Genomic DNA, 11199 nt, shown 5'->3' on the forward strand with positions numbered 1-11199 from the left:
GTCCATGGGGTCACAAAGAAGTCAGACAGAACTGAGTGACAATCTCACTTTCACTTCACTTCACTTTCTCTAGCCTCTCCGAGAGAACAGGGAGCAGACTGTTCATTGGAAATGATGGCATGATAAAAAGATTGCTAAGCCCAAGTCTTTGTCATACTTACTCAAAGCCCCAGACCACTCAAGACATTCAAGGAAGCAAAAAAGTCAGAGAATCTCTGCTTTACACCAGGAAGCAGGACACATGCTGAGAGGCAAGGCAATCGATAGAGTTCAGCAGAGGGATTAGTCCAATACGCCCAGCTAATCCTGAAAAAGAGGCCCAGAAACCTGGGAGTAAGGGTAAAGAAAAAAGAATAGGGCACAGCCAAGATTTCCTGGGGGCTATTGATTGGGTGAACAGGTTGAAGAAAAGAAGACAGTTTTTCTTGCATGAATAACTAGGAAGAGAAGTATTAGACAACAAAGCTACCTTGACCTAGAAAATATTAATACAAGTGTGATTTGACAAAGCAAAATTAACCCCTAAGTGAGGGGGGGAAGAGAGCTTAATGATTTTTAAAAATTATACCCAACCAAGTTTATTTGTTTTGATCAACTCTCCACGAACTCTCAAAAGAATATAAGAACAGCCAGAGAATATTAAGCATTCAATTCTAAACACAGGTAATAGAAATATGATTTCAATATGTCAGAGTACAGTTGTATCTCTTTTTTTTTCAAATGCACACACATATAAAGAAAAAGGACAAAGTACTGAAATTTTTGCACCAAAATGTTAACTACGTTTAGTTCAATATGGTAGGAAAATGGGAAATATTTATCTTTTCCTCCTTTATTTGCATTTTGACAATCAAGATGCATTATATGTATGCTAAAAAAATAAGTATTTTTAAAAACAAGCAGTAAATAGCATGATAGTTAATAATATAAATTTAGCATGAGGTTGAATACAAAGTATTTGCCTAAAGAAATCTTTTTAATACTCTCCTTTTATCTAATTTGGTATTTACAAATCTTTTTTCTCAAGAACTTCTTCTGGTCTTAAATAGAAACCATGAAAGGAGACTATTTAAACACACCTCAAAATCCTGCCTGCCTAACTTTTAATGTCTATTTTGTTCCCCTTTTCAATCTGAATGAGGCTTTGTCCCAAGCCTCCTCGGCTGTGATCTGGAAATGTCTTTAGAAATGAGATATTCCACAGCACTTGGGCAAATCGGTGACAAGCACTCCTGACATTATATTCTTCACCCAAACAAGCATCCTCTGGCCTAAATGGAGTTAGATGACATATACTCCCAGCCCGGGGATGAGAGAAGAGGGCAAGAAGCACAAATCAGCCTTATCTAAAAATAAGAAATCTCATGGCATCCTTTTCCCTCTTCCCCCAAGGCAGCCATATGTTAAATTCTGGTGCCAGAATCAAAGGTTGGGCTTTGTTGGGGTTGAGCTCCTGACTACACTACTTTCCGCGTGACATTGAGCCAAGTTCTTAACCTCTCTGAACCTGTTTCTTCATCAGGTGAGGGGGAGGTAGCACTTTCCAGAGTGATTTGATTGAGAAAATTAGACAATGATTATACTGCCTTTAACACCTTCCCTGGGAGGCAGCAAGTACACGTTAACTCTTAGTGATAACAGTAGTGCCAACTACACGTGACACCCAGCTGGGAATATGGAAATGTGCAGCCTGCGTGAGAAACTACAGCTGGAAACAAGGAGCCCTCACAAACCCTATTTTCTGGCTTCACTTGAAAGCTCACCTCAGTGGCGCTCACTGCCCAGGAAGTTCTAAACACTGTAGAGGAGACCTCACTGGCCAGGGGCTTCCATCCATTGGCAAAAGGCCCAGGTCCATGGTAAGAAACATGAGGCTGTGGGGAGCAGACAGCAGTGCTCAGTATCTGAACTCCATCCGGGACTGAGAGGAGAATCTTGCTAACCCGCACCCAACATAGATCACAGAGGAGTAAGTGTTCAATGCAAAGTGGAAACGACCCCATGTCTAGGACTCTGCTGCTCCCAGGAACACCAAACTGAAAAGCAAGTCCCTTCCGAAGGAATAGCCAAGCCTTGCTTGCTCTGCTCACTTACTCCGCTAAGTGGTCTGGGGTCTCTCTCCTCTTGATGGCTTCTCAGGACAGGATAGCTGGGGGTCTGATGTTCTTGTCAAGGAAACTGATCTGTATATCACTCTGGAATGCAGATGAGCATCCACAAAATAAATTGTGCTCTAGTGCCTACCTCCAACCCTGCTCGACAATTCCCTCTAAGTCCCTGTTGCCTACGCAAAACGGCTCCAGTTGGTTAATCAAGTTGAAAATTCAAGTCCAGGGAGCTCAGCGGCTTGTGTTTCAGGGTGAAATGCAGCTCGAGCTGGAAAATCCTGGCCAAGTTTCACCAAGAGAGTTCAAGTTCAGAGCTTTCTCTTTGACAGAATGGCTGTAGCTGACTCTAACCAGGAAAAGGTAATGTTAATTCACATGATGATAAGGGAACTTAAAAGGTTCTCTTGCAGTAAAACCCCTGGAAAACACGAGATATCCAAAAGGCTCTCGGTGAATGTTAAATATTCAAACATGGCCTTTTCATCATATTATATGATTAGTATTTACATTCACGAGTGAGAACAATTCTTTGCCTATTTTATCAGGATCATAAGAGAGGCTTGGAGTCATGGTTCAACAAGGAATCAGCAAATAAGGCCTTTGGCATAATTTGCCTTAGGCTTTTAATAGGTAGAAAGAACAAAGTTGTTATAACTGACCTGTACTTCAAGTGAATTAATAAAATGTTCCTGCCACAACCATTAGTTTGCTAAACTTGCAGAAGTTTCAAGAAGTTGATGAGGTAACATGTAGTCATCAGACCAGAAAAACTAGTGCAAACATCCCCCATATGGTTTTATACTCTGAGTCATCCAAACAGAATAATCATAAACAAGTAGCTTTGTAACCGTAAAAAACATGGTTTTCATGTTCCCAGTCATTTTCTCAGTTTTTTAAAAGAATCAAAGGTTTCCTCCTTAAAACGTGACTTACTCTAAGTATAGCCAAGTGTCTTCTGGGTGAGAAGTGACACCTTACACTGAATTATATTCTGTGGGAGTGGATAATGTTAAATTGAGACTCCTGGGAAGAATTTTGAGTCAGCTCCATTTCTTTCCTTTTTTTGAGAGGTCTTGTATTTTCCTATTTTAGATATGTTTGGTATCAATAAAAAAATTTGTCTATAAATGGTTAAATGTTCTATTCCTATGTAATATTAGAGATTAGTACACCAAACTCCTAAGGAAGTATTTCCCTTCTTGAAAGTCAGGGAAAAAAAAAAATTCTAATTTGTTCAATGTGAAAGAATCTAACCAGTCACAGATTTCCATTGAGCATTTTGAAAGAAATTACCTAAAATTAATAACAAGTCTAAAGAAAGTTGATTATTAATAAATTAAGAGTAGGAACAAAAAGATATTTCTAGTTTTGAATAGATTAAATGAACTAGCCAACCTACAGTAATGTTTTCCTGCTATAAGCATGTTGTTCTGCTAGGGATATTATGGTAATAGGGATTAGGGTAATCTAAACTGGACTGACTGAAAAGAGGAAGTAAGAGATTCTTAAATTGCAGAAAAACCCAAGAATATACTTAAAATCCTGGCTATTTATGCTGCCATTAAAACAGCTATGCAGATACCAAACTAATTTTAATGTATCAAAGGGATCAACAATCATAGGTGAAACAACGAAAATGACCCAACATCGATGACTTGGGAAGTCTCTGTTAGCTATATGCTTAGATTGAAGTCTTGAGTTTTTATGTTTGGACCAAAACACTATCCCATCGCATCATTTTTCAGTTCAGAATATTTGAACTTTTCTTTCGCTGTACAGCTTGAGGAAGTAAACAGCCTCTCAAACGGACACTCATGTTCCATATCTAGTAGATGGCCACAGCAGTGGGATAATCTGGAATCCCCAGCTAGACTCAACTCATGAAAGGAGGCTCTTTCACAGATTTCACAATAGCCTAATTTCCACTTTGTTAATGTGTCCCATTGTTCAGTGTCTGCATTCATTCCCATTCAGTGATGAAGTGGATCTACTGTTTGAGGCCCAGTGCCACCGGTTAGAGTCAGAGAAATGAGTCAGGCTGGATTTGGTCCCTAGAAGCACTTGCCAGCAATTAGATGAGTTTATGACTCTTACTCCTTACTGCCTTTAGTTTCCTAGGGCTGTAGTCACAAAAGACCACAAGCTGAGTGGCTTAAAACAATAGAAACTTACTCTCTCGTAAGCCTGGAGACCAGATGTCTGAAATCAAGGTGTCATCAGGACCATGCTCACCATAAAACCCACAGGGGAGAATTCCTCCTCACCTTCCCTGAGGCATCTGGAAGGCTGGCCATTCCTTGGCGACCACTGGCTTGCAGGTACATCACTCGGATCTCTGTCTCCCTCATCACATGGCTTTCTCCCTGGCTACCTCCGGCTTCACAAGGCTTTGTTCTTATAAGGACATCAGTCTTCTTGGATCAGAGCTCCTTTCATTATGACTTTAACTTAATCACATCCACAACTCCTCCTTTCCAAATATGACCACACTCTGAGGTACTGGAGGTTAAAACTTTAGCAGGTTTTTTCCCTTGGGGGAGGAGGCACAGTTTAACTCACAAACCCCCTACTACCTTTCAGCCAATCCTCTTTCGCCTGTAAAACTCTTATATACCAACTGAGTCTCTACATGATAAGATAATAAAATCTGAGCCAAGACAGAAGGCCCCTTTGGTTTATAATGTTTTCACCTTCTTCAAAGCATTTCCACTTAATTGTATTTGGTCCACACAAGAAAACAAACTGGATAGGTATTTTTTTCTGCCTGATATTCTTATCAGGTTTTATGGATGAGAAAACTGAAGTATAGAGAAGTTAAAGGCCTTGCTTGGTAGGACACAACCTTTATACTACCACAGGCAGAATACTCAGGCCTCCTAACCTCTTCATCGGTGCTGTTCCCACTAACAAACAGGGCCATAGTGATGTAATATCATCACTATGGGTGCACTGACACTCAACAAAGAAACTGGATTTTTCAAATTAAATAGGACATTGTTACAAAAGAGCAACAGGAGGGACCCTTGTGATGGTCAAGGGTTATGTCTCTTGACGAAGGTCACAGACTATCCAAGGATGGTTCTGAAAGTCATGAAGCCCACTGGCTCTCCAGACTCCTTTGGTTCCATTTGGTTGAGAAGTACTCCCTACATAATCCTTTCAGTTCAGTTCAGTTCAGTTCAGTTCAGTTCAGTTCAGTCGCTCAGTCGTATCCAGCTCTTTGTGACCCCATGAACCGCAACACGCCAGGCCTCCCTCCCTCACCAACTCCTGGAGTTCACCCAAACCCATGTCCATTGAATCAGTGATGCCATCCAACCATCTCATCCTCTGTCGTCCCCTTCTCCTCCTGCCCCCAATCCCTCCCAGCATCAGGGTCTTTTCCAATGAGTCAACTTTTCGCATGAGGTGGCCAAGGTACTGGAGTTTCAGCTTCAGCATCAGTCCTTCCAATGAACACCCAGGACTGATCTCCTTTAGGATGGACTGGTTGGATCTCCTTGCTGTCCAAGGGACTCTCAAGAGTCTTCTCCAACACCACAGTTCATAAGCATCAATTCTTTGGCCCTCAGCTTTCTTCACAGTCCAACTCTCACATCCATACATGACCACTGGAAAAACCACAGCCTTGCCTAGATGGACCTTTGTTGGCAAAGTAATCCTTTAGGTCAGCCTAATGGCAACCCACTGCAGTATTCTTGCCTGGAGAATCCCGTGGACAGAGGAGCCTGGTGGGCTACGGTCCATGGGGTTGCAAGAGTCAGGCATGACTCAGCAACTAAACACCACCACTAAGGAGTAGCTACATTGACAACCACATACATGCAGTCAGGTCAGGACACAGGGAGTGCCCCCACCAAAAAGAAAAATTCCTTTCCATGAACTCTTCAACCAAGAAATAGAAAGGAATGTCAGTTAAGGAGATTTCAAAGTAGGAAGTGAATCTGTTCATACTCCCCCTTGGTCTCCCAATTCTTGGCCTCAGTTCACTATCTTATATAAGAAAATATTGAACGCAAATGAAATCAATGCAATGTCATGTACACTGGTAGTTAGGCCACAGGCTCAGAAATGCACAGAGATCTGGGCTTGAATCCTGTCTCTGTACCTGCCTAGCCGAGTGCTTTTGAAGTGAAGTCAAGTGAAGTGAAGTCGCTCAGTCGTGTCCGACTCTTTGCGACCCCATGGGCTGTGGCCCACCAGGCTCCTCTGTCCATGATGCTTTTAGGGTATTTTAACTCTTGAAGCTTCAACTTCACGGACATAACAGCAGTGCTATCAGTATTTCCCAGGACTGTTTTGAAGAGATTGCTTTGACAGTTGTTCATGTGAAAATAAATGTGTTGATTACAGTGCCTTGTTCAACAATATCTTTGGTTTGTATTCAGTGCTCCACACATGAACATTCAGTAAATGCTACGGACCATCTGTTCCAAAGTTGACCACGTTGCTACTTCTAGTTCAATTTGCATTGCATACTGACTGGGTTACCTGGTTTTTACAACCAGGCAGAAGGTTCACTGTCTGTTTGGTTTAATTCTTCCATCCCTAATCTAAATTTCAGTTTTCACTGAAGAATTGGTCATTTTTTATTCAGAATTTTTTTAAGAGCTCTTCCATACTCTAGCAATTTGGGGATGAGTTTAAACTTGTTAACTTTTCACCTTTCAATGCCTTCTATTTCAACTCCCATGTCAGTTTAAGAAACCTGCTTTTTTGCTCACATTTGTTCATTTTTTGGCCTCTTTGTCTGCCAGTAATCTCTCACTTGATCATTTCTAACACAAGGACAGGAGACTTTTTCCAGTGCCTATAAGCCAAAATAAATGATTTTGGTTAAGTCTCTGATAAGGGCCTCCTCCACAGTGACCAGTCAGTACTGAGTGGGATGGCCAAGACCCTAAGAAGAAATATTTGCTACTCTACAAAAATATTTTTCTGATCTCTCCCCAGGTATACCAATATGAAAAAGACAAGTCAGTATTCCCTTAACAACTAGTTACTCTTATGACAGCAGATATAAACTTAATTTAGAACTATCCAAGTGACTGTTGAACTTGCTAGAATGTCACCCAATACAGCTTCAGAGGCAGTTATAAATCATCTAGGGAAAATAGCCTTTTTTCGTGTGTTTCTAGGAACCAAGTAGGCTAGTCAGCCCCAGAGGGGATCTGGTTCACTATTCTCACTTTAGAGCTGCCACACAATTCTGCACCAGACTTAATGTCAAAGGGGATTCCCCATGAAGATTAAATAATCTAAATCACGTCATTTCAACTGCAAGGAACCACAAAGTTTAGCACACTATAACTAAAAACTACTTAGTGGAAGATTAAGAGTTAAAACTATGTTGATTTTTTTAACTTTTATTTTGTTTTAACATTTATTTTGTTTTCAGATTATTAGGGTAGTCTCAATATGCTTCACTAATGAAAATTTTGGAAAAAAAAATAGAAAAGCTTGAAGACAAATGAAACTATCATCAGCTATAAACCAAATTGGTGGTGGTGGTGTAGTCACTAAGTATGTCTGACTCTTGTGACCCCATGGACTGTGGCCTGCCAGGCTTCTCTGACCATGGGATTCTCCAGGCAAGAATACTGGAGTGGGTTGCCATTTCCTTCTCCAGGCGATCTTCCTAACCCAAGAATCAAACCTGGGTCTACTGCATTGCAGGCAAGTTCTTTACCGACTGAGCTATGAGGGAAGCCCATAAACCAAATTAATTATATGTTAATGTATTAACATATTTACCTCAGTCTTGTTTCTCTGCAGTGTTTTACTTAGCTGAAAGTTGTTTCTTCTTTTTATCAATTTAATCTTAGTATATCACAATATTTCATAAACATCATTTTATTGATGGTCTTTTTAATACACTATCGTGTATTTAACAATCTTGAAAACTAGGCATATAACATTTATTTTTAATCAATAATTCATGAATCATGCTTATTTTATGAAATTTAGAAAACAGCAAAAAATAAAGAAAAGATAAATTGGTGATTAAATTTGTAAGTGTGACCATAGAGTTTTAAAAACTGAAGAAAATATGTTGTCAACTGCCATTTGGTAAAGATCTACGAGATGGCAGGCACCATGCCACTGCATTTCTGATCCTTACATGACAGCAGAAAAAGCTCATTTTATTATAATCATCACTTTGAAGGTTCAGAGGTCTTAGAGCTAGTAAGTGGTGGATACAGACTTTGAACAGATGTGTCTAATCCCCAAACTGTTTCCCGACTACATCACACTACCCCCCATCATCACCTCCACTTCACGACTTCTTCCACCGCCACCTCCTTCACCACCACTATCATCTCTACCGTCACATCTATGGATCTTTACCATCACCTTCACCAACACCTCTCTCCATTATCACCACTTTCAAGACTATCTCCATCATCAGCTCTATCATGTCCCCTCCACCATCCCTCCACCACCACCTCCAGCATCTCCACCACCTCCAGTCTCCATCACCACCTCCAGTCTCCACCACCACCTCCAGGATCTCCACCACCACCTCCAGTCTCCACCACCACCTCCAGGATCTCCATCACCACCTCCAGTCTCCACCACCACCTCCAGTCTCCACCACCACCTCCAGCATCTCCACCACCTCTAGCATCTCCACCACCACCTCCAGGATCTCCACCACCACCTCCAGCATCTCCATCACCACCTCCAGGATCTCTACCACCACCTCCAGCATCTTCACCACCACCTCCAGCATCTCCACCACCACCTCCAGCATCTCCACCACCACCTCCAGTCTCCACCACCACCTCCAGCATCTCCATCACCACCTCCAGCATCTCCACCACCACCTCCAGCATCTCCATCACCACCTCCAGCATCTCCATCACCACCTCCAGCATCTCCATCACCACCTCCAGGATCTCCATCACCACCTCCAGCATCTCCATCACCACCTCCAGCATCTCCATCACCACCTCCAGCATCTCCATCACCACCTCCAGCATCTCCACCACCACCTCCAGCATCTCCACCACCACCTCCAGGATCTCCACCACCACCTCCAGCATCTCCATCACCACCTCCAGCATCTCCACCACCACCTCCAGCATCTCCATCACCACCTCCAGCATCTCCACCACCACCTCCAGCATCTCCATCACCACCTCCAGGATCTCCATCACCACCTCCAGCATCTCCATCACCACCTCCAGCATCTCCATCACCACCTCCAGCATCTCCACCACCACCTCCAGCATCTCCACCACCACCTCCAGGATCTCCACCACCACCTCCAGCATCTCCATCACCACCTCCAGCATCTCCACCACCACCTCCAGCATCTCCATCACCACCTCCAGCATCTCCATCACCACCTCCAGCATCTCCACCACTTCCACCATCACCATTTTCAGCACACATTTCCATCATCAGCTCCACCACCAACCATCAGCTTCGCCACCACCTCCGCATCACCTTCATCATCACCGCTCTACCACTACCTCGACCATCATCTCTACCAGCAGCTCAGACTCTGCGTCACCACCACCTTCACCACCACCACTTCCATCCCCCCTACACCTCCACACAGGCCACCATAACGCTACTCTTAAGGCTCCTTATCATCTCTTTTCTATATACCCTTTCTTCTCTTCCCACCTTCATATTCTCCTCTCCTGCTTCACTCTGACCTTTTCCAACCTAGATTTCCTTATGTGCCTGAGTCATAGAGATAAGGCAAACACTGCCAGACCACACTCATTTTATGAACAATCCCATTCATTCATTGCACAAACACTGACTGAGAGCTTAGTATGGGACAGGCACTGTTCTGAGCACTGAAGAGTCCAGTAATTCTTCCATTTGCAGGATTTTCTTCAATTTCAAAGAGCTTATAGAATTTCCTTTACTCTCACACACCATTTACCCCCATTAAACTTGCTTGAGTTCCCAACTCATTCTGCCTGGCCTCCACAGCAGATGGAAAGCAGAAGTGAACTTCTCAAAAAGGATACGCAAGTAAAAAGGAAAGTCTCAGGCAATAGTCATGAAGTAACTTTTTATCACTTATTGCCACAGCAAGCCACCACAGGAAAGAACTTCCTATTTCCATACTGCTTAATGCAGCTTGCCTATAAGAGTTCACACATGGACTGTCTTCAGAGAAGACACTTCAGAAATAAAGAGAGGAGAGGGACATTTAAAAATAAAGAATAAGTATACCAACAAATATACAAACTGAAGTCCTTTTTCTTCTCACTTGCATGATGTGCGCAGAAGGAAACCTATGTTCTTTCTGTTTCTATTTCCAAGTCAAATTTTAATTAGCTGTAGAGGAATCCGAGTCTGGGTATGACTATATGATGCCTAAGAACACACAGGCCCCTACATACTAATAAATTCCACTACTACAGTCAGTAATGCCTTAGTGACTTATAATCCTGTCTCTTACAATTAAGTTTCTTTCACATATTCACAAGCAAAGAAAACCAAATGTTCCAGACGTCCTGGGTAAAAACCTCTGAACCAACATTACCTAAGTTCCCATTTCATACAGAGATATCTTATCAAGCCTGTGACTTTTTATCTAAAAGTAAAATCCCCTCCAGCAGTCTGCATACAAAGGAGGATTCTCTACAAAGAACACACCTTCTCAAAAGAGGCTGGCCCCAGAGTGTTTTCCCAGATGAATTCCTCAGGACCCACACACTTGAGGAACTGAGTTTTTCTAAATCAAACCCGTGGTCTGCAGTCCCAGCAGTTATCAATACAACATCTACTATAGAAATAGAAGAAAGGAGAGTTCATGGTTCTCTCCTTCAAAACTCTAACAGTGTCTGTAGCACTGGACTTCCCAACAGCAAGTTTATGAAGAGCTGAGCAAACATGATATCCCAAGAGTCACATCTTACTCACAGCTCACAATTTTAAAGAGAGTGCCAGAATATCCATTGCTTCACCATCTTGAGATGCCAAGCAATGACTTTATACGTCAGCCAAGGAGTGGTTTTACTTACATGCAATAAAAAGAGAGCAAATCCAAGCACCAGCTCTTTATCCCTGATTTCAGAAAATTCATAATACCCTGAGGTCAAGGTTGAGGATTCCTCCATAT

The 11199-nt window shown here is 42.3% G+C and overlaps 1 protein-coding gene across 1 annotated transcript in view; it reads right to left on the minus strand.

The window, feature by feature from the left end:
- The window catches only part of IPCEF1 (interaction protein for cytohesin exchange factors 1), a 161642-nt gene extending 157210 nt beyond the window's left edge, over nt 1-4432 (minus strand). The window contains exon 1 of the mRNA XM_068984971.1: nt 4373-4432. Within this exon, the coding sequence (XP_068841072.1) occupies nt 4373-4432 (60 nt within the window). The remainder of the gene's footprint in view (nt 1-4372) is intronic.
- Nucleotides 4433-11199: the final 6767 nt, after the last annotated feature.

This window comes from Capricornis sumatraensis, chromosome 13, assembly GCF_032405125.1.
Source record: "Capricornis sumatraensis isolate serow.1 chromosome 13, serow.2, whole genome shotgun sequence".
Classification (NCBI taxonomy): domain Eukaryota; kingdom Metazoa; phylum Chordata; class Mammalia; order Artiodactyla; family Bovidae; genus Capricornis; species Capricornis sumatraensis.